This window comes from Leucoraja erinacea, chromosome 5, assembly GCF_028641065.1.
Source record: "Leucoraja erinacea ecotype New England chromosome 5, Leri_hhj_1, whole genome shotgun sequence".
Lineage (NCBI taxonomy): Eukaryota > Metazoa > Chordata > Chondrichthyes > Rajiformes > Rajidae > Leucoraja > Leucoraja erinaceus.
Window position 1 is genome coordinate 53,956,966 of NC_073381.1, and position 25,065 is coordinate 53,982,030.

Sequence of the window (25,065 nt, forward strand, 5' to 3'; positions counted from 1 at the left end):
TTTTCTCGAGTAATGGCAGTATACTTTCTAAGTTAGGGCAGTACACAGGCAGGTGGTAGTATTATAGAAATGCCTTGGTGTTTTATATACATTGTTTCCAACAGCCATGTGCGTTAATGGCGGTGTATGAATATTTAATGCAATGGAAGGGGTGGTAGGCAAATAGGCTACTTCGTCCATGATGATGATAAGCTTCATGAATATTTATGTAGCTGCACTCATCGAGGTAAGTGGAGAATATTTCATCACATTTCCGATTTTTGACTGATGGAGGAAAGGCTTTGTTGTGACAGAATACCCAGACTTTGACATGCTTTTGCAGCCATAATATTCATGCAACACTACAATTGAGCTTTAGTTCAATTGTTTAGTTCATGTTGCCCATCAATGGTAATGCATTGATTGTGGTTATACTGCCTTCTTGGATATGGCCATTTTTGGTATTCACGTGGCATTGTGTTATTTGCTGATTATCAGCCAATGCTGGAATATTGTCCAAATGTTGAGGAATATCTGAGGAATAAGGTGAGAGGGGAAAGTTATAATGGGAACCTGAGCATTTTTTTTTCTACAGAGAAGGTGGTGGGTATATGGAACAATCTGTCAGAGGAGGTAGTTGAGGCAGGTACTAGAGCAGCATTTAAAAATGCGCTGTAATAAGCTGGTTGAGACCCAACATTTGGCAACTGTAAGCAGGCTAGTGGTGAAGAAGTGCCTCTTGATCATATTATCCACAGCACTAAATGCCACTTTCCTGATGATTGGAAGTAGACTTATGGGGCAGGTAATTAACTAAAATGAACGCTATGCTTTGTATGAGCATACTATGGACATTACAAGTGTTAACAGTATTCCAAATGCAATTTTCAATTTTATACACTTTGGTTGATGCTATTCTTTTTTTATGGCCTGTCAGTGATTTATATGTTTGTTCTCCCAGATCGCTCTCCTCCTCTATTCCATTTATATTATGAGGAATATCTTTATCCTTTCTAACAAAACATCCCACTTAAGTCTGCTGAATTGATTTGCCAACACAGAATCAATAGAGTATGTGAATCACAAGTCATTTTATAAGACATGGAGCAGTTATCTCCACAAAAGAGGCTCATTTAAAGACAAGCAGCCAATTCATAAAATGAAATATAAATTTAGAAAGAAAAGCCAATTAACCCATTATTGCAATTGGGACAATATTTTTCATGGCGGAGTACATATCTCGGAGGATTTGTCCTGGTCCCTCAACACCTCCAAGCTGATCAAAAAGGCACAGCAGCGCCTTTACTTCCTGAGGTGGCTCAAGAAAGCCCACCTGCCCCCCCAGATCCTGACCAACTTTTACCGCTGTACCATAGAGAGTATCCTGACCACCTGCTTCACGGTATGGTACAGCAGCTGCACTGCTGCGGACAGGAAGGCACTACAACGGGTGGTGAAAACCGCGCAGCACATCATTGGTGTCCCGCTCCCTGCCATGGATGCCCTCCACCGAAAACGGTGTCTGAGACGGGCTGGGAAGATCATCAAAGACCCCTCACACCCCAACCATGGACTGTTTGCCCTCCTCCCATCAGGGAGGCGGTACAGGAGCCTCAGGTCACGTACTAGTAGGATGAGGAACAGCTTCTACAACAACACAATCACATTGCTGAACTTGGAGTCCCGCCGATAGATTTCTCTGGTCCCTCCGTCCCCATTGTTTAATTATTCTGTATTTCTTGATTATTCTGTATCTTCTCTCTTTCTATTTTTTTTTTTCCTTATGTACAACTACTACGGACTGACGCAAAACTGCATTTCGTTGTACTCATACTTGTATTTGTGTGATGACATTAAAGTTGAATTGAATTGAATGTGTGCGTGCGCTCATTGGGTGGATGGTGTGAGGGATCGTCTGGGCTTATATTCACTGGAACTTAGAAGGATGAGAGGAAATCTAATAGAAACATATACAATTCTTAAGGGATTGGACAGGCTAGATGCAGGAATAATGTTCCCGATGTTGGGGGAGTCCAGAACCAAGTGTCACAGTTTAAAAATAACGATGAGGCCATTTAGGACGGAGATGAGGAATAACTTTTTAACCCAGAGAATTGTGAATTTGTGGAATTCTCTGCCACGGAAGGCAGTGGAGGCCAATTCACTGGATGTTTTCAAGAGAGATTTAGCTTTCAGGGCTAACAGAGTCAAGGGATATGGGGAAACAGCAGGAATGGGGTACAGATTTAGATTGATCAGGCATGAACATATTGAATGGCGGTGCTGGCTTGAAGGGCCAAATGACCTACTCCTGCACCTATTTTCTATGTTTTTCGTAAATTGCGAAGCTTGACAATCAGTATCAATTGAGAGGTTGGGAGGAGGAGGCAAGAATTCCAGCAACTCTTAAATGAAACAGGCACTTTTGATTAAAGGGGGGCAGATGAGTCCAAGAGAAGTTGGGGCATCACATGGGTCAATTTTTTCAGGAGTGAAGTAGAAATGTTCCTTCCAATCCTGCAAATCTTTAAAAAGAAATTCTGCAGTAACTTCCAGCAGACTAGTTATGGAACAGTCATTGGACTGTTGAACAACCAACAGCATCCGTATTTGAGAAATTGGTTTCTTACCCTAAGGTTCCAATCAAAATTATATGTTTCCACTCAGATGAAAACAAAAATGTCCATAAACAACCATAATTCTTACCTTGAGGCTTCAATTCTATACCAGTACTGGTCATTAATGATCAAATCAGGATATTCAACACGTCCGATACCAGATCCCACATCCCATAGGAAGTTGACTTTACCTTTACGCATCTCAATCGCTAAGAAATCAGTCTGTTGAGCAACAATAGAATCAAAATTGAGGGATAATTAAGAAACCACACTAAAATGTTCATTAACTGACTTTCAAATAAGGCAATAGCTAGCTATCTATATAATTAAAAGTCTAAACTTGACCACTTCCTGTTTGCACTGTATATTGATTTTTAGAAAAAAAGCTACGACTTACGGCTGTGATTTTTGGCCATCTTACTCAGAGTCCCTCTCCACTCATCAATGGCAGAGGATTTTCCCATTGATGAAAAATAAAAGTTATTTGTGTTTAAAAAATGTTGAGGTTCTCTCTCCTGTCAATCACGCCATGAAGGCCATGCCCCTTCCGTTGGGAGGGGGAGAAACTATAAACCCAGAAGTGTGGGCGTGGCTCAAGTGTGGTTTTATGCAGTTTTGTGGTGTTTTATGTGGTTTTATGGTGGTTTTACGGTAGTGTCACCCTGCTTGAAATGGTATGAAACTGCATTTGAATTTGGTGGCCTTGCACCCTGCATGAAATGGTATGAAACTGCACTTGAATTTGGTGGCCTTGCACTCTGCTTGAAATGGTAAGAAACGGCACTTGAATTTGTTGGTGCACCCTGCTTGAGACGGCATTTGAATTTGGGGGCTTTGCACCCTGCATGAAATGGTATGAAACTGCATTTGAATTTGGTGGCCTTGCACCCTGCATGAAATGGTATGAAACTGCTGTTAAATTTGATGCCTTGCAATCTGCTTGAAGTGGCAGGAAACTGCATTTGAATTTGGTGGTCTTGAACCGTGCTTGAATTGAAATTTCAAGGAATAGCCGTGAATCAACTGCCAGCCCACCAGCTGTGAGTGAGTGAGCTGCCAGCACTCCAGGCTTGAGTGACTGAGCTGCTAGCCCAGGAATCCATTCGGCACACAATGTCCATACTAGCCCTCTGGAAACCAGTCCCTTCAGCCTACAACACCCATACTAGCGCTCCAGAAAGCCCCCCCCCCCCTGCACTGGCCATCAATATTGGAATTGGTGGAGAGGTGGAATATTGCATTGGGGGTCCAGCCCTCCCGTGTGAACATGGGACCCAACGGGTCCCAATTAGTCTAGTAAATACTGTAAAGAATATTTTGCAAAGGAGGTGTTAATTGCTTTTTAAAACGTGCAATTACTCTACCTCAGTGCAAAGCCATTCAGATATTCAACAATACTTAAATAAGAAATCTCAGTATAAATATTAACACTAACCATTTAAACGGAATGAGTTAAAAATATATAATTTCTAATATTTACTCATTTCTCTCCCTAGCCTTAAACTGTGTAAATATGTAAGGATTAATTCATGCGGTTAAGAAGTTGAGGATTAAAACTCATTTGGAACTCATGGTAGAGCTCTGATAACTAGGTGTGTCACTATTGAAGGTTCAAGTCTTTTTATAAGACTTAAAACTAAGAACCTATCCACCCTCTCAATGCTTGAACCAAATAAGAATATGGAGGATTTTAGCTTATCCAGCTAATATTTCAGTCTCAAACAAAATAATTGCTGTTTGTGATTCTTGGCTTTATGAAAACTCATCACATTAACACTGTACTGACATTATAAATATAATTTCTTGGCACTGAAATATTTTGCTCAACTTGCAGACGGGAAAAGCCCAGTAAAAATACAAATTGTAATCAGAGTAATTTGAGATGTAGCGGGAAAATGCTGTGGCTTTATTCCTTACTTGCACTCTGTTGCAAAGGCGCAATAATGAAAATTACTTCTATCACATTGCAGTGTGTTCTATAAATATTATACATTAGCGCTATGAGATCATGGGCATGAAAATAGAGATTCTTTGTCACACCCAGTATGTGCTGACCATCAAGCATTTATTTACACTAATCCCATTATATTCTGCCCAGTGTACCATTATGTCCTGTTTATGCTTTAAAAGTAAAATTTGGAGGGTCATTGCAATTTCTCAGGTCATTCTGTTTTCTCTCAATAAAATCTGAAGGACGATGCTTATTCATAGATTGATCAAAGCATTTGAAAGGTTTCCCAGTTGGATTGTGGTATGCCATTTTGATTTGTTGAAACTAGCTTTTAGTAGGAACTGGAAGAATTGTTAGTTTCTATGTTCCATTATTTGTATATAATGATTACAGTACTCGTATATTGTTGGTCTCAGACTTAATTCATTCACTGATCATCAAACCCACAATATAAATGCTGCTGAGCACACAATGGTGTTACTTTAAAGCAGTATGTCCAACCCCTTCATTCACTTCAGTTGTCAACAAAAAAGACATTGCAATTTGATAGTTCAGTCAAAAGGGGGAGACAAAGTCACTTCTTAAGTGATAAAAATGTGAATACTCGTTTTCCCATAAATGTCTCTTTCTTCTCATCTCGCTATTCAAAGTAAAAGTTTCAAATTGATGGCCCACTGTGACTGACTTTGTAACTGAAGTATATAATCCTTCCTTATTCAGCTTGTCGTATCAATTTATGATTTAAGAAAATAACTGTGTTAAATCTCTACTTGGCTTTCTCTGCGTTGAGCGTAAACGTTGCAGAATGATAGCTGGTCCTAAGTCTAGTTTTCCAGCTGTGATATTATCTTGGTGAATCTATATTGCACACTTTCAACCAACCTAAAGTCATCTCTATATTTTGACACCTAAAATTATACTGAATTGCTTTTAAAAAAAAACACAAATTCTTTTGTTTTCTTATCCTCACAATTTATAAAAATCTAACCTACTATTACTCTTTCTAACTTGCACTCAGCTTTTCAGGAAATGATACATTTGATTCTTCAGAAATCTTTCCATTGATGGTCTCCAAAATCTTCTTAATTAGTTTATTTTCCTATTTTAATTAGATTCACAAAATACATTACTCTAACATTCTACTAACCCAATTGATGTCTAATGTTCCTTGACCTCATTTTATATTGTGACTCTTTTCTTTTTCAGTTTATTTATTTATTTTTCACAAAACAAAGATATTTTCTGAGAGGTTGTAGCACTCTCTACTCCGATATTGAAATAGTAGGTTGAAATACTCTTGTCCTCTGTTCCAAGCTCTAATATGACAAGTTGTAAGTGTGTACTTTTGGATTTTTCTTCTCAAACTTTGTCCTATCAATTTAAAATCAAATTTCAAAAATTCTATTGAATTTACAGGATCAGATGATGATTGCAAACTAATGCCAGATTTCTCGACCAATCTGTTCAGGTTCAGTAGATGAATCTAGGTGACACCTAATCCCAGCACTGAATGTGTGAGGATCTTACAGAGGTGGGGTCTTTTAAGTTGAATGTTAATTCAAAGTCATATCAGCCCAGTTCAGTGAGCATAAAACAATAGACAATAGGTGCAGGAGTAGGCCATTCATCCCTTCTAGCCAGCACCGCCATTAAATGTGATCATGGCTGATCATCCACAATCAGTACCCCGTTCATGCCTTCTCCCTATATCCCCTGACTCCTCTATCTTTAAAAGTCCTATCTAGCTCTCTCTTGAAAGTATCCAGAGAACCGGCCAGAAAATTCCACAGACTCACAACTCTCTGTGTGAAAAAGTTTTTCCTCGTCTCCGTTCTAAATGGCTTACCCCTTATTCTGAAACTGTGCCCCCTGAATCTGGACTCACCAAACACCGGGAACATGTTCCCTGCCTCTGGCGTGTCCAAACCATTAATGATCTTATATGTTTCAATAAGATCCCCTCTTTGAATTATTTTGAATATCAAAGAAGTCCTGAGCAATATCCGGTTACCATTATTCAAACAGGGTATCTTTTTTCGTGCAAATTCAAAAATTATCTACAGAAAATGCCATGTTCTAGTTTTACAACAGAAACTCGGGTTAACATTATCTCACTGCCAATAATTAATTTTGAGATATGGTTGTGAAAGATACAATGTGCAGCTCATCAATTCATATTCTTTGTTTTTTCCTGCATGGGTACGTTTATATTCTATACTATACTTATCTCTTATATCAAAAATAAAAAAACTGGGAAACTGAACACTTTCTTTTTTCAGTAGTTAATTTCGATGGCAAGGTTTCACATTGGAAATGCACGACCAATCAAATAAAACCAATTTTAATAACTAGACTGGTAACCTGATATTAGGCTTCATGAACTAATATGAACTAGTATGAACAATTCAGGTTTACTTTCGCCCACAGACACCAAGTGCATTTCAAGTTCAATAAAACCCTGAATAATAATGTAGGAGAATCAGGAGAACACCGACTGCAGAAACTCATTATAGAATTAGTGTTGAAAGTGGTGCTTCCATTAATTCCTTTGCCATTGATATGAAGAGCATTCTCACTGGAGTGTAATTTCTGGCTGACACTCATACAGCTTAGAAAATCCAACATGTTATCATTACTCAGTGAGAAACACTCACTGCTGCCAGCTAAAAAAAATACTTTTTAGTTTTAGTTTTTGGAGAAGCAGCATGGAAACAGGCCGTTCAGTCCACCAAGTCCATGCCGACCATCGATCACCCACTCAAACTAGTTCTATGTTATCTCACTTTCTCATACTCTCCCTACACACTCGGGGCAATTCACAGAGGAACATTTACAGAGGCAGGCCTTTGGGACATGAGAGGAATCCAGAGCACCCAAAGGAAACCCACGTGGTCACAGGGGAATGTGCAAACACCAAACAGCGCCCAAGGTCAGGTGCTGTGAAGCAACGTTTCTACCAGCTGCGTCTCTGAGCCGCCCCTGGTTCAGATACAGCTGAAGCACCAAATAAAAATTAAAATAAAGAATCTTCCATTATTTGGCATGTCGTGCTATTCTGCATAAATGTAGTTGTCATGAACAGTGGCAATACTGGAAACACAGCATATGGACTCAGGCTTTCATCCAGAAAATTACACTTAGTGTTAACATTTACTTTCCAGACAATATGTTGGACAACGGGTCCTGGAGCTGCACACTCACATATTTGGCACTTCCAAGGTAAAATAGCAGATTCTCGAGCTCCGAAGTCTTCACATTCAGAACAATTGAATTGAAGGTACCCTTTTTTATGTCTGGCCTATAAGTGCGGATACAGTCCCCACCGGATGATACCGAAACTTTAATCTAAAAGTGAGAACAATGAGATGGTGAAAAAGTGCTGGAAAAAAACTACAGAAAGACAGAGATGGTACAGATCCTGTTACTCACAGAGTTGGCATGCTTTCGAGCTTGATTTATTAGCTCTTTGATGTGAGAGATATTCTTTCCTAGAGTGTCCTGTAGATTTTTGATAGGTTTCAGTTTATCCAGTAAACTATTTGTTTTCTCTTCCAACTCTTTAACTTTCATATCAGCGTCATCAACTGCACACATTAAGGAAAAAATAAATATACAGTTTTACCATCTTGTCAGGATTATTTTATACTTGTCAAGACAGAAGCAGGTTATTTGTCCCATCAAGGTCATACTGGCTCCAGGCATCCAATGACATTAATCCAATTTAACACTTATTTCCCTGAACCTTTCCCTGTGCTACAGTACACTTTCTCTCAGATATGTCCATTACCTTTCACCACCTTCTGGAAAACCAGAGCCATCAGATCAATTCTACAGAAGGTGCTCAAAATCCATGTCATGTAATTCAACAAAGTCTTCGCTAAATATTCAGAAAATGCCAACTCAGCTGCAAGAGGGGTGGAAGATTAATATCTCAATTTTCTTCCTCACAGCTGTATCTCCTCCAAAAAATGCACTGTTTTCTCATTTCCTGAAATTCCATTTGAACAATGAACAATTATCATTGTTGTGACAAGAGCATTTTGTGAAATGTGTATATAAAAAGCGCTCTCATCTTTTTTGGTGGCATATATAAAATTTTGTTCCAAACTGGATGGAAAATATGATCTGAAAATAAGTGCTTGGCAAATTCTCATGGGAAATATTATAAACAAATTTTTTTGTGGCATCTGATAATATTTTGCAGCATATATTTGGTTTCCCTTCCCTTGCTCGTGAATTTACAACCATTGTTTATTTTAAACAAATCATTATTTTAAATGGATAGTGTGGAATCCATCACTGGATTTAGAGCAATACTAAATTCTGAATGTGAAATAAAAGTTAGTGAATTCACTCAGTTTCATCCTTTTAGAACACAGGTTATGTTTTTGGGCAGAGATGCTATTAGATTTTGCCATCCACTGAACTTAAGACACATAAAGTCACATTTGTTATTTGTTCTGCTGGCAGCCAAGATAAGCTGTGCTGGCAGCATGGATTTGTAAAACTGTATTTTTTATGTTGCCTGACCACTAGTGATCCTAAAAAAAAAGTGGAAGATTCAGACTAGATTGACATGATATAATCTGAGGTAAATGAAGGAGGTTCAGAATATCAAGTGAGAAAAACAGTTGAAATATTACATAACTTTTAAAGTCTTTGAAATATGGATGAAGCGTATAATGTACATGTGAGGCATAGAAGTTGCTATTTAATGAGACTGTAAAGGACAATATTGCAGCACTCTTCAATTTAGGCCTGCAAGTTGCAGTCAATCTCATGCATTTCAATACAACAAAGGTTGGTTTTAATTTTCCCTGAAACATGGGAAATGCAGTAAAATTATGAACCAAAACATCTACAGGTGTATTTTTTTTTAAATAAGTAAAGATGGACACACTTGGCGCAAAAGGTTTAAATGGGATAGGAATGTTTTAATATATCCAGGAGGGCTTCATGTGTCAGTATTTTAGCAGTCTGAATACGATAGGATGATGCTGGACCTTATCCAAGGGAATGAAGCTGGGCCAGTGGTTGGAAAGCCAGTGGTCAACTGTGTTGGAGATGGTGATTACTACTCTGTAATTTTCAAGTTAATTGTGGAAAGAAATAATGGTGTGGAAATAAAAAATCTGAACTGAGTATTTTAACATCATTAGGATAACCTGGCAAACATAGACTGGGAGAAGTTACATGCAAATTAATCTACATCCAGCGTGGGAATATTTCAAAGGCAAAATAAGGGCGAAGGTGAACAGACGGAAGTGGTAGTGCATGTCAGCACAAACGATGTCGGAAAGAAGGGGATGAATATTCTGCAGCGTGACTTTAAACAGCTTGGAAAAATGCTGAAAAACCGGACCTCCAGGGTTGTTATCTCTGGTTTGCATCCAGTTCCTCATGCTGGCGAGAGCAGGAACAGGGAGATACGGGACATGAATGTGTGGCTGAGGAACTGGTGCACGGGGCAGGGATTTAGATTCTTAGATCATTGGGATCTGTTTTGGAGTAAGGGGGAACTGTACAAAAGTGACGGATTGCATCTTAACAGGTGGGGGACCAGCATTCTGGCAGGCAAGTTTGCCACTGCTACACGGGTGGTTTTAAACTGCATAAGGGGGGTGGGGTGTCAAATGGGATAGTCGAGGATGGAGTTAAATGGAAAGGGTTTCTTAAATGTGTGAGTGGAGAGACAGAGGGGTGTGAAATGAGGGTAGAAGCAATAGGTAACAAGGTGAAAAGTAAAAGTGGCAGACAGACAAATCCAGGGCAAAAATCAAAAAGGGCCACTTTTCAACATAATTGTATAAGGGGTAAGAGTGTTGTAACAACAAGCCTGAAGGCTTTGTGTCTCAATGCAAGGAGCATTCGTTATAAGGTGGATGAGTTGAATGTGCAGATAGGTATTAATGACTATGATATAGTTGGGATCACGGAGACATGGCTCCAGGGTGACCAAGGCTGGGACCTGAACATCCAGGGATATTCAATATTCAGGAGGGATAGACAGAAAGGAAAAGGAGGTGGGGTAGCGTTGCTGGTTAGAGAGGAGAATAACGCAATAAAAAGGAAGGACATAAGCTTGGAGGATGTGGAATCGATATGGGTAGAGCTGCGAAACACTAAGGGGCAGAAAACGCTCGTGGGAGTTGTGTACAGGCCACCTAACAATAGTAGTGGAGTTGGGGATGGCATCAAACAGGAAATTAGAAATGTGTGCAACAAAAGTAAAATAGTTATAATGGGCGACTTCAATCTACATATAGATTGGGTGAATCAAATTGGCAAGGGTGCTGAGGAAGAGGATTTCTTGGAATGTATGCGGGATAGTTTTCTACACCAACATGTAGAGGAACCAACTAGAGAGCAGGCTATTCTAGACAGGGTATTGGGTAATGAGGAAGGGTCAGTTAGCAGTCTTGTTGTGTGAGGCCCCTTGGGCAAGAGTGACCATAATATGGTTGAGTTCTTCATTAGGATGGAGAGTGACGTTGTTAATTCAGAAACAAGGGCCCTGAACTTAAAGAAAGGTAACTTTGAGGGTATGACACGTGAATTGGCCAAGATAGACTGGCAATTGATTCTTAAAGGGTTGACGGTGGATATGCAATGGAAGGCATTTAAAGACTGCATGGATGAACTACAACAATTGTTCATCCCAGTTTGGCAAAAGAATAAAAATCGGAGAAGGTAGTGCATCCGTGGATAACAAGGGAAATCTGGGATATTATCAAAACAAAAGATGAAGCATACAAATTAGCCTGGAAAAGCAGCCTACCAGAGGACTAGGAGAAATTCAGAGTCCAGCAGAGGAGGACAAAGGGCTTAATTAGGAAAGGGAAAATAGATTATGAAAGAAAACTGTCAGGGAACATATAAACAGATTAAAGGCCGATAAATCCCCAGGGCTAGATAGGCTGCATCCCAGAGTATTTAAGGAAGTAGCCCCAGAAATAGTGGATACATTAGTGATAATTTTTCAAAACTCTTCAGATTCTGGAGTAGTACCTGAGGATTGGAGGGTAGCTAATGTAACCCCACTATTTAAAAAGGGAGGGAGAGAGAAAATGGGGAATTACAGACCAGTTAGTCTGACATCGGTAGTGGGGAAACTGCTAGAATCAGTTATTAAAGATGGGATAGCAGTACATTTGGAAAGTGGTGAAATCATTGGACAAAGTCAGCATGGATTTATGAAAGGTAAATCATGTCTGTCGAATCTTATAGAATTTTTCGAGGATGTAACTAGTAGAGTGGATGAGGGAGAACCAGTGGATGTGTTGTATCTGGACTTTCAGAAAGCTTTCGACAAGGTCCCACATAAGAGATTAGTATACAAACTTAAAGCACACGGTATTGGGGGTTCAGTATTGATGTGGATAGAGAACTGGCTGGCAGACAGGAAGCAAAGAGTAGGAGTAAACGGGTCCTTTTCAGAATGGCAGGTAGTGACTAGTGGGGTACCGCAAGGCTCAGTGCTGGGACCCCAGCTATTTACAATATATATTAATGATTTGGACGAGGGAATTGAATGCAACATCTCCAAGTTGGCGGATGACACAAAGCTGGGGGGCAGTGTTAGCTGTGAGGAGGATGCTAGGAGGCTGCAAGGTGACTTGGATAGGCTGGGTGAGTGGGCAAATGCATGGCAGATACAGTATAATGTGGATAAATGTGAGGTTGTCCACTTTGGTGGCAAAAACAGGAAAGTAGACTATTATCTGAATGGTTGCCGATTAGGAAAAGGGGAGATGCAACGAGACCTGGGTGTCATGGGACACCAGTCATTAAAAGTAGGCATGCAGGTGCAGCAGGCAGTGAAGAAGGCGAATGGTATTTTAGCATTCATAGCAAAAGGATTTGAGTATAGTAGCAGGGAGGTTCTACTGCAGTTGTACAGGGTCTTGGTGGGACCACACCTGGAGTATTGCGTACAGTTTTGGTCTCCTAATGTGAGGAAAGACATTCTTGCCATAGAAGGAGTACAGAGAAGGTTCACCAGACTGATTCCTGGGATGTCAGGACTTTCATATGAAGAAAGACTGGATAGACTCGGTTTGTACTCGCTGGAATTTAGAAGATTGAGGGGGATCTTATAGAAACTTACAAAATTCTTAAAGGGTTGGACAGGCTAGATGCAGGAAGATTGTTCCCGATGTTGGGGAAGTCCAGAACAAGGGGTCACAGTTTAAGGATAAGGGGGAAATCTTTTAGGACCGAGATGAGGAAAACATTTTTCACACAGAGAGTGGTGGATCTCTGGAATTCTCTGCCACAGAGGGTAGTTGAGGCCAGTTCATTAGTTATATTTAAGAGGGAGTTAGATGTGGCCCTTGCGGCGAGAGGGATCAGGGGGTATCGAGAGAAGGCAGGTACGGGATACTGAGTTGGATGATCAGCCATGATCATATTGAATGGCGGTGCAGGCTCGAAGGGCTGAATGGCCTATTCCTGCACCTATTTTCTATGTTTCTAAAATAGTGAGAGTTTGTGGCTAACCTGCTCCCATGAAGTTGAAAGTCAAGAACAGCAATTTCAGGGAACTCGTTTTAATGGGACATTGAAGATTTAATTCAGGGGAAAAAAGGAATCATGTGATAGGTAGAATGTCCTGACGAGTATATCGTTTTTTTTCAAAGTATCAACACGGGTGGGCAGCATAATAAAGATGGCATATGGCATGCTTGCCTTCATCAGCTGTGCCATAGAGTATAGGAGCTGGGCGCTCTTGTTACAGTTGTACAGATCATTGATTCAGTTGCACTTGAAGTATTGGGTACTGTTCTAGTTTGCACACTTTAAGAAAGGAATGAGTAAGAAAGAGATGGCGTGGAAAAGATTCACAGGAATGTTGCTTGGACTGGAAGGCTTGAATTATAAGAAGCGGTTAGATAGGCTGAGTGTTCTCCCTGGAGCAAAGGAGGCTTCTTCTTCTTGCGAATGAAACATAAATCAAAGGAATAGTTAGATCTCAAGCCGGATGTTGAGCAGCCAGGTTGTTGTCTCTGCGTCAATGTCTGCCAGGCCTTGAGCTCCATTTGGTGGGTGGTAGAGCGGGCACCCAGAGATGACATGGTTGGCTGTTTGTTGTTCTGGCTGAGGCGTAACATCGGAGGTGTTTATGAAATTATGAGAGGCATAAATAGAAGTATTTTCCCCAAGGTAGAGAAGGGAATGGGTTTTATGGTGAGAGGAGAAAAATTTAATGGAGATCTGAGGGGCAGGTTTTACAACAGAAAGGGTGATGGGTATATGGAATGAGCAGCTGGAGAGGGTGATAAAGACAGGTAAAATTACAATGTTTGAAAGATGGCACCCAAAAATCTGGACAATCTCAGCGGGTGCAGCAGCATCTATAGAGTGAAGGACATAGGCAACATTTCGGGCCGAAACCCTTCTTCAGACAGAATGTTTAAAATATATTTGGTAAGGTATATCAATAGGAAAGGATGCGAGGGATATGGGACAAATGCATGCACATGAAATTAACACAGATGGGCATGGGCAGGTTGGGCCTTAGGACCTCTCCCGAGTTGTACATGAGAATAGCCAGGCCCATTAGGAACAAAAGGGACAAGTTCTTAAATAAATACATCTCATCCATATTCATCAAAGCCAAATATGTTGTAGCTGCAGATTTTAGGGAAGGAGATCATGATATTCCAGAGCATATTATCATTAAAAAGGAAGTATTAGCAGTTATAAAGGTGGATAAATGACACAGTTCTAAGGAGATGTATCCCAGTCCGCTACAGGGAAGACTGGCCTAATGTTAGTGCTCATGGGATCCAACATGAATTGGATCTAAAACTCTTTGTAAAAGGATAATTTTGAGGGATTGCTTTTGTGATTTGAAGCCTGTGATCAAGTTTACCACTCAGTACTAGGATCCTTATTGTTCCCTGCTTTCTCAACCAAAAACTATGGATACTGTTGGGCAGTCATTTTCAGAAGGTGCAGAACTGTTTGTATTCAGCTAGATGTCAACGTTACATCACAAGGGGAAGGAGTCTACTTATGGAACAACAGATGCACTGGTCCGTGTTCCATTTGTATGATGCCTGAATAGAATGAGATTGGGAAGTATGTCTCAAATATGACTGTTAGGCATTTATTGGGACATCTTCATACATAGAAGGTTACCTGCATGGCCCATCAAACATGGTATTCAACAAGTGCAGTCATGGACTTGCAAGCTATGGATGTGGAATCACACAGATTCACAGTACTCTGTGATTTGTAATGACCACAGATCTGCAGCAAATTGATCATAGTGAAGTGCAGGAAACTTGAAATTGAGTGATCTTAAGAGGAACATGGAAAAAATGGATTGGGGCTGGGGATACTGTGACAAGTGCAACAGAAACCTTTATGGAATGGATGCTCTTGTGCATGGTGAAAACATTTGGGTGATCTGAGAGTGCCTTCATTTCCTCTTGCCTATACTTTTGGGGAAGCTGTTGGTTGCAGCAAACCCAGGCAAACTTATTTTAACATAATAGTAATTCTCACAAACAACTGAACAATCACTGACTGAAAACCTGAAAATGCAAACTGCACTGATCTTAAGGATGAACAAATTTGAGAATGTGAATTATGTTAACAAAATTTAGACAAAAAAATCTTGAAGCGGGATGTAATCTTTCTCTCCATTGCTGGAATTTCTCCAGAAATGTGTTGGAGTCCTTGTATGCAAATATTAATGGAGTTTCTGCTGGAGTTCAATACTATTCCCTAGGGAGGGGATTCAAGAACTTGAGGGCATAGTTTTAAGGTGAGAGGGAAGAGATTTAATAGGTAATGGGTGTAAGAAAAGAGCTGCCAGAAGAAGGAGTTGTGGTAGATACAATAATAATGTTTGTAAGATGTTTGGACAGGATAGGAAAGGTTTAGAGGGAGATAGGCGGGCAAATGTGACTAGTTTAGCTGGGCATTTTGGTTAGCATGGACTGTTTCTGTGCTTTAAGACTATAATTAATAGAGCAGGAGAAGTTCCAAGAAAATGATTTGTCCTTTACCCAAAAGGATTTACATTTTGCATACATTCAGGTATTACACCTCCTTTCCTCTGCACCCTAGTAATTCTTGACATATTAATGTAGTCCTCCATTGAGACTGCTAATAGTGGGCTGCAGGTAAACTGCTGCTGCACCAGCCAGTTCATAGCCCCAGTTGACAGAATAAATAATGATCACATCAAAAATGGGTCTGGTTAGATGGATATAGTAACTGGGTGCTTGCTTTAAAAAAAAACATTTGCACTATGCTCACAAGAGATCAAGATTGGGTGTTTGATCAGAACATTGTCAAATATTGGACTGGGCAGCATGCCCTCCTTCTGCGCTGTCATTTTTTTAATAGACAATAGACAATAGGTGCAGGAGTAGGCCATTCAACCCTTCGAGTCAGCACCACCATTCAATGTGATCACGGCTGATCATCCCCAATCAGTACCCCATTCCTGCCTTCTCCCCATACCCCCTGACTCTGCTATATTTAATAGCCCTTTCCAGCTATCTCTTGAAAGTATCCAGAGAACCAGCCTCCACCGCACTCTGAGGCAGAGAATATTCTTCAAGCCCCACAATTCTGACATGGAAACCTAGCATCTGAGTATAAATGTTAAAATTACATCCTGGTTTACCACCATCTTCTCAAAGGCAATTAGGGCATGGGCAGTAGAAGTCCACTTCCCATAAATTAACAGAGAAAGGAACAGAACCATATTTGGAAATGTGTTCAGTGGAAATCAAGATGAGATGCCACAAAATCAATTATTTAAAATTATCACACCCGTGTTATGTGTAGGGGAAAGGTACTCTTTTTGTTTTTGTTTGATTACTAGAAAATATAAAGAAAACTATTTTAAAATGTTGATATGAAGCAGAAGGGAAAAGTGCACCTATGCTAATTGTGAAATTATGTGTCTTTTGCTGATACACAGAAAAATGGAATGGAAACTTACTCGTTTTAGCAGGAGTGTTAATGGCAGCATTTGCTTTGGCAACATCTTCTTTCAATTTGCTGCAGTTGTCCTGCAATCCAAGTAAATTCTGGTTCAAGTCTTTTATTTCTCCCAGCACTGCGTTGGCAGTATCATTTGCCTGTTTTGCTTTATCTTTAGCCGCTAGTATCTTGATGCTTGCATCTATTGGATCAAAAAAAAATACATATTGCCTGGGTTTCAACAACTAAGTTACAGAGAAAGGTTGAATAAGTTAGGTCTTTATTCTCTGGAGTGCAGAAGGTTAAGGGGGGGACTTGATAGAGGTCTTTAAAATGATGAGAGGGATAGACAGAGTTGATGTGGATCAGCTTTTCCCTTTGAGAATAGGGAAGATTCAAACAAGAGGACATGACTTCAGAATGAAGGGACAGAAGTTTAGGGGTAACATGAGGGGACACTTCTTTACTCAGAGAGTGGTAGCGGTGTGGAATGAGCTTACAGTGGAACTGGTGGAGGCAGGTTCGTTGGTATCATTTAAAAATAAATTGGATAGGCATATGGATGAGAAGGGAATGGAGGGTTATGGTATGAGTGCAGGCAGGTGGGACTAAGGTAAAAAAGTTGTTCAGCACGGACTTGTAGGGCCGAGATGGCCTGTTTCCGTGCTGTAATTGTTGTATGGTTATATGGTTATATTTCTTAATCGCAATTGCTTGGGTTGATGACAATATTAGCACAGACAATAATAGCACAGTGATTACAATTTAGTAAACAATTAACAGAAAAGAGGCTTTAAAGGGATGATTTTCTGTCTTTGTCATATTGTTGGGAGGCTTCATCCAAGATTGTGTACACTTCATCCAAGATTGTGGACACGCAATTTGTGTACACTGCTTTCATGTATATTCTGTCGATACGGTTGTGGCACATAATCAAAGGAGAATTTGTGAATAAGTTTTGAACATTGAGGTTGGCTGCAGAGGTTTTGCAGGGGAATGGCTCTACAAAGCCTTGAGTGCACTGGGCATCAACAGAATGGAGAGAAGAAGAGCCATCAAGAACACCACAGAGGCAGCGGAGTAGGCCTCGAGATGGCTCTGGATCAGGAGAGGAGGTCCATGGGGAGGAGCGAATGCCACCTGAACACGTCGTGGTCTGATCAACCACAGCTGGGTCACCTGGGTGAGGGTGTCTAATGTTGAAAGACCCGAAACACCCAATGACCCCAGGTTACATCACTGATGATGTGTTCGGGAGCATCAAGAGATGTATTTTATCAATCAATGAATGCAGATGAGCATAGTAAATCTCTTCCTAAGAACACCCCATGGCTGAAATCACACACCTGAAAGACTTACCGTTAGGAATGGCTTGGAGTTTTGCAAGAGTATCGTTCAAGGCTTTCAGCAAGTTATTATTTTTTGTTGTACCATTCTTCAACCTATTTTGTAAATTATTCAAGTCATCTTCCTTTTCTGAAAAGCAAAAGCACATAAAAAAAAAATAGCATCCATCATATGTAGTGAACTAACCTAAGTGTTTGTCTTCAACACTTTTGAGCTATTCATGCTATGGTTTAGTGCCCATTATTGGGCCATTTGGACAAGACCAGGCGCAATTTGAAGCCATGTCCTGTACTGACTTTGAGATCTCAAATGGAATGAGCAAAGAAGCATTCAGCAATGAAACTGAAAAAAATCAATATGTCCTAACCTCACATCACTTCTCCATAACATTGCTGAAAAGTGCACAACTTGAATTTTGAGTGATGACAGATGAGGTTACAACGGAATCGAGTCGGACTGTGACTAGCACAGGACATTGTGAGACCACAACAAGTCTAACCACTTCCTCTCCCCTTTCTTCCCCCACATCCTCCCATTCTTCCTCCTCATCCCTCCCCTTGTGGCCCACCTGAGCACACACCTATTTCCTCTCCCCCCACTTCCATGGACATTCCTTCCTTTGGCTTCACAATTTGCAACTCTTCAATCTTTTGGTGTCACACCTTGTTTTTCCAACTCTGCTCTTTGTCCAGCCATCTGCCTATCGAACCCTCCCCCCCCCCCCCCCCCCCCCACCGCCCTCGATTATGTTCACATTACCTGCCACACTTTGTCCTGCTCCTCTTCTCTTCCAGCTTTCTCCCCCCCCCCCCCCCAGACAAAGAAAGGTCCCAACCCTATCCATGTTTTCCAGGAAAGCTGCCTGATCTCTGAGTTACTCCACCATTTAGTGTCTATCTCCGGCATAAACCAGCATCTGCAGTTCCTTCACAATCCAGCACTTTGCCTTTTTTTTTTGAAAACCAGCATCCACAGTTCTTTGTTTCTACATTGTGAGACCACTTCATGCAGTTTAGGTTTCTCTATTTTTAGGAGAATATGTTTGCCTTGGAGTCAGTGCAAGATTGATTCACTACTTTGATTGCTGAGATAAGGAAGGATTGAACAGGACAGGTCTATAGCCAATGGCATTTAGAAGAATGAGATATGATCTCATTAAAACATACAAGATTTTGATGTGGAATGACAGGATAGATGCCAAGAGGTTGTCTCCCCTCGAAGCAAGTTCATATAAATGCTACCACCTGCAGATTCCCTTTCATTATCTCTATTGGCAAAGTCTCTGGAATAAGCTTTAATGATGACTGCTGAAGTCCATACCTCAGAATCCAACATATTCAGGTACTTCAGAGAAATACATTACATCACCAAGAACAAATTAATTATTAAGCCACTAACTACTTTAGATTTTTTTAATAGATATTTAATTGTCAAAGGCCATCATCACCATCTTATATGCCTCCAAGATATCATAGCTGACGAATGCAAGGAATAATTTTCATCACCAGCAATGATAATCACCCAATCACATCAGGTGCTATGAATATTCTTGGTTCTGTATGGGCTTTAAAATGCCTGACACAAGAAATCTGACAACAGATACAACTGCTGGAAGTAACTGTGTTTTGTCGATATGGTGAAAGAACGTGATGGCAATACTTTTTACTTATAGCTCAATTATTTCTCTTAGTTTGGAAGCTCACTCTGATAGTAAGCCCTTATACTCTGAAGAAGGGTCTCGACCCGAAACGTCACCCATTCCTTCTCTCCAGAGATGCTGCCTGTCCCGCTGAGTTACTCCAGCATTTTGTGTCTACCTTATACTCTGGTGTATTCTTACCTGCCCAAAACATTTTAATGGAGTAATACTAGAGATGAAACTATCATGACAACCAGCTCATTGTAGAAAGTTGAGTGTTGTCCGTGTGGAGCATGTACTTTCTCCATGTGACCACCTGAGTATCCTCTGGATGCTCCAGTTTCCTCCCACATCCTAAAAAATGTGCTGGTCAGTGGGATAATTGGCCACAGTTAATCACCCCCAGTATGTAGGTCAATGGTAGAATCTGGGGAAGAGTTGATGAGAATTAAAACAAAGGGATTCTTCTTAAGGCAGTCTTAAGAAGGGTCACAATCCAAAATCTTGTCAGTCGATTTTCCACCACAGATGTTGCCTGGCCCATCAAGTTCCTCCAGCAGTTTGTTCAAGAAGGAACTGCAGATGCTGGAAGATCGAAGGTACACAAAATTGCTGGAGAAACTCAGCGGGTGCAGCAACATCTATGGAGCTAAGGAAATAGGCGACGTTTTGGGCCGAAACGTCGCCTATTTCCTTCGCTCCATAGATGCTACTGCACCCGCTGAGTTTCTCCAGCAATTTTGTGTTCCTCCAGCAGTTTGTTGTGCTCAGAAATATGTTTTTTTTTTCCCACTGTGGTGAGCTGGTAGTGTTGAAATATATAACACAATGTGACGGAATAAATCAGCGTGCTTATATAATCTTACATGTACAGATCTACCCTTTGCTTACCCTTTACATCTGCCCCCAATCGTTTGGCTTCATTCAACTGTTTAAAGCTCATCTGTAGTGAGTTCTTGGCAGTATCCTTTAAAGATCCATCTGGACCAGATGCCTGATTACAGAAACAAAAATCAGCGCAGCCAGCATTACTTAAAACAGGACAATGACGGCAGGCGTTAAGATCACTTTTAGGACGTTGTCTAGCAACATTTCTGGGTGGCATTGTTGATTTTGTTAAGAGCAAAATTCTGAAGTAGTATTTCTAGATTCTGTTCATCTAGCTTCCGATGTCTTTTGCCTATTTTCCCTATCCAGTATGTATCTTTAGTTCTCGATCAAGTGTCTAACTCCCTGGATTTAGATTTTACTCACTGAACATCTGACTAGTTATTTGAATTTTCATTTTCTAACTGTGCTTGTATCTTTCTAGTTGAACTTTCCCCTCTAAGCACCTCTATCTCATGTTGTTGATTTCTCTCTCTGATCTTCTCTTTTTCTAATTTGAGTGGGCAATTCTTCTCTCCCTGGTTTGGTTTGGTGAAGAATTCCATTCAGCAAATTCGGATGAGTCTTAGAGTCTTAAAAGCATGGAAACAGGCCCTTCAGCACAGCTCATCTATGTCGACCAAGATACCTCATCTAAGCAAGTCCTATTTGGCCGCTTTCATCCCATATCCCTCTAAATCTTTCCTATCCATGCACCTGACCGGTTCATTTAAAGCTGTTTTAGTATCTCGCTCAACTACCTCCTTTTGCAACTCAACAAAAACAAGTTGCCCCCCATGTTCTTATTCAATCTTTCCCCTCTCACCTTAAACCAAGGTCCTACCCTTGATTCCCCTACCCTGGGTGGCTCTGCGTATTCACCCTACCTATTTGCCTTATGCTTTTATACACCTGAATTGTGAAGCCCAGAGCACAAAACAGTACAGCACAAGAACAGGCCTTTCAGCTCACTATGTCAAACCAAAATAGACTGATGCTTACAGCAGGATCTGGAACTTTAAAACCATAAATTTGGCTGCAGTGGACTCTAAAGATATCATCCAATACACTTCTGTAACATACAACAATTAATCCACATCTTATAATGGCATATAATCCAAACTGATGAATAGCATTAAGAGTGCAATGATGAAAGAAATTTGAGTCTTCGTTCCGCTCAATTTACTGGTCTATTTTAGATATTACCCAATTTAAAAACATGCTCTCAGTGGTATTAGTAACTACTGAGTCAGTGCATTCCAGAGAAACAGTGAGCTATTTTAACAATATTTATTTGTATCAATGATCTGACTTTACTGCTTCACTTATTTTGCCCAGTACTGTAATTGAAAAATAATCACTTTCATGACTATTGGAAAGGTGCAATGGAATAGGACCAATTGGATAGAATCATAAAAATTGTACAATACAGAAGGCGATTATTCAGCATATCATATCTATGCTGGTTAAAAAAGAGCTCCACAACCTCGCCCACCCATCAGTACTTCATCGGCAAGCCCACAGCACACAGTAGGGCGGTCACGGTGGCGCAGCGGCAGGGTTGCTGCTTTACAGCGAATGCAGCACCGGAGACCTAGGTTTGATCCCGACTATGAGTGCTGCCTGTACGGAGTTTGTACATTCTCCCTGTGACCTGGTGCATGGGTTTTCTCCGAGATCTTCGGTTTCCTCCCACACTTCAAAGACGTCCAGGTTTGCAGGTTAATTGGCTTGGTAAATGTAAAAAATGTCCATAGGAGTGTGTTAATGTGTAGGGATCGCTGGTCGGCACAGACACGGTGGGCCAAAGGGCCTGTTTCCACGCTGTATCTGTATCTCTAAACTAAATATTCATCAAAGTCCTGCTATAATGTGATAGTTATGGTCTAAAGAAACCTCACATTATTGAAAGTCTCATTTTAACAAAACTACATAGATGCCTACAAAGTACAGATTGAAACATGTTTTCCCAATCACGACTGCACTACAACCTGTGTGATGCATATAGTGTTCTCAACCCAATAATCACGTGATAACTAACTCACATTTTGGAAACACATGTTATAGTAGAACTACCTGTACCTTTTAAATGAGGTGAGGATTTCTGCCTTCACTACCTAATCAGTCAAGGATATTCAAATCCCTACCACCCTCTGGGTTATTTTTTTTTTTAATTATTTTGCTGATCCTTCTGCTAATTGCACGAAATATATGCACCTTGGTTGCTGAATTGGCCAAGAGGTCTGCTCTTTCAAAGGTCCAACAAAATCATGATGGACTGAATGGCCCCCTTTCACATGATTCCACAAGCCGATTTTACCTTGTGTGTTTTCCCCTTGGCTATGTCTCAGTTCCATTCCAGTGGCTTTTTACCCTCTGATTTTCCCTGTACCCTGCTGATTTTCAACCTTCGTGTTTAATTAGAATTCACTGCCACTATTCGTTGTGTTACTGTGGCCATAACCCTACTGTTATGATACCCACTTCTCCATACTCGTTGCTCCACTAATTTAACATGGGGACAGGATTAAAACATTCAGTTCCTGAAGCCCTCCCTGACTAAATCGACGCTGTACTTTGTAAACTTTAAACAACTTGGCATTCAGGAGCAAATATATTACATTTTTTGTTTGATTATTCACATAACAAGTTATAGTGACAAAAATAAATGAATGCAAAATAGTTTAATGAGCACAGCACTCTAATAACCAGAATTCATAAAATTATTTTTCAAGAATAAGGGACCCTTCCTTCTTACCTGTCTCACAGCTTGATTAGCTATATTCTTGGCTTCTTTTGCCATTTTTTCAGCTTCATCAATTTTTTCTTTGATATTAGTGTAAGCTCTGAAGGCAGCAGTTGCATTCAAGGACAAGTTCTTGGCTTCTGCAAGGATGCTATTTTACAGAGAAAACTATTTATAAATACAGTCAACAGCATTAATAATAAGGTACACAAAAATGCTGGAGAAACTCAGCGGGTGCAGCAGCATCTATGGAGCGAAGGAAATAGGTGACGTTTCGGGCTGAAACCCTTCTTCAGACTGATAGGGGGTGGGGTGGGGGGGGGAGAAGGAAGGAAAAAGGGGAGGAGGAGGAGCCCGAGGGCGGGGGGATGGAAGGGGAGGAGACAGCAAGGGCTAGCAAAATTGGGAGAATTCAATGTTCATGCCCGCCGGCCGCAGGCTACCCAGGCGGAATATGAGGTGCATTACTAATAACATTTTTATACTTGTCGTGCTTTGATTAAAAATTGGACTGCTCATCTACTATCAAGGAAATTAGGTGGCTTGGTGTAATTTGTTTTTCTTTTTATGTCTTTAAGGTCACATGTGATAGGAGTAGAATTAGGCCATTCGGCCCATCAAGTCTATTCCACCATTCAATCGTGGCTGATCTATCTCTTCTTCCTAACCCCATTCTCCTGCCTTCTCCCCATAACCTCTAACACCGGTGCTAATCAAAAATCTATCCATCTCTACTTTTAAAAATATCCAGATTTGGCCTCCACAGCCTTTTGTGGCAAAGAATTCCAAACATTCACCACCCTCTAACTAAATAAATTTCTCCTCATCTCCTTCCTAAAAGAATGTCCTTTAATTCTGAGATGATGAACTTTCCCACTTGTGAAAACATCCTCTCCACATCCACTTTATCCAAGCCTTTCACTATTCTATATGTTTCAATGAGGTCCCCCCTCATTCGCCTAAACTCCAGTGTTTAGGCCCACAGTGTACAGGCCCATTGCTGACAAACGCTGATCATAGGTTAACCTGGAATTATTATTGTAAACCTCCTCTGGACCCTCTCCAGAGCTAGCACATCCTTCCTCAGATGTGGTGCCAAAAAATTGGAGCAAATGATCATATATCTAAACACCAATTGCAATGAGAAAGTTGGCCTGTTCCATAAGACTCTGTCCACTTTTTAACAGCAAAGGGAGAGACACTTTTGGCGATGTGTAGCATCTTCTCCTCTTTGCCCCATTACTGGAAATCTCCTACTCATCTCTCCAGTTCTGTTTATGATTATCCTTCTGCACTCTGTATGTTTCCCTTTGTTCTACCTATAGTACTTGAGTTTGGGCTTGATTGTATTTATGCATAGTGTTATCTGACGATTGGTTAGCATGCAAAACAAAGGTTTTTACTGCACCTCGCTATATGTGGCAATAATAAACCCAAATCTCTTGGCTCCTCCACTATTAAATAAGATCACAACTGATATTTTAGCACAGTGCCAACTGAGCCTCTATGGTTCACTTGGGTACGGAAGTCCAGACTCCTTGGGAGTGGCTAAGGAATTAATTCTTATCTGTTTTCTTAAACAGGTCAACAGGTTATTTTGAAACTGACTCCTGGTTCCAGACTCCATTTTTTCCATGGGAAGCATCCTTTGTACATCTGTCTTGTTGGTTTCATTGAGATCATATTTTATTTTCCTAAATTCTAATTAATAATACCTAGCCTACTCAAAGTCTCATCATGTAACAGATCTGCCACTCTTATGAATCGTCACTGCACTCCCTGTATTACATGTGTATCATTGTTTAGGTAAGGGGATCAAAAGTGTACTCAAGGCCCTTTATAATTGTAGTGAAATATCGTGTAATGGCAGCCAAAATACCATTTGCCTTCTTAATTATCTGGTGTACTTTGAGCTAACTTTCAATAATCTGTGTACAAAGACACCCAGGTCCCTCTGGATAACAACACCTTT

General features: G+C 40.5%; 1 protein-coding gene across 1 annotated transcript in view; it reads right to left on the bottom strand.

Annotated features, from left to right (window-relative positions):
- The window catches only part of lama2 (laminin, alpha 2), a 323,797-nt gene that overhangs the window by 37,677 nt on the left and 261,055 nt on the right, over positions 1-25,065 (bottom strand). Inside the window, exons 42-48 of the mRNA XM_055636370.1 lie at positions 23,106-23,244; positions 20,372-20,474; positions 17,854-17,970; positions 16,514-16,696; positions 7,978-8,132; positions 7,750-7,893; positions 2,686-2,819 (exon numbers count right to left, since the gene is read on the bottom strand). Coding sequence (XP_055492345.1) covers positions 2,686-2,819; positions 7,750-7,893; positions 7,978-8,132; positions 16,514-16,696; positions 17,854-17,970; positions 20,372-20,474; positions 23,106-23,244 — 975 coding nt within the window. The remainder of the gene's footprint in view (positions 1-2,685; positions 2,820-7,749; positions 7,894-7,977; positions 8,133-16,513; positions 16,697-17,853; positions 17,971-20,371; positions 20,475-23,105; positions 23,245-25,065) is intronic.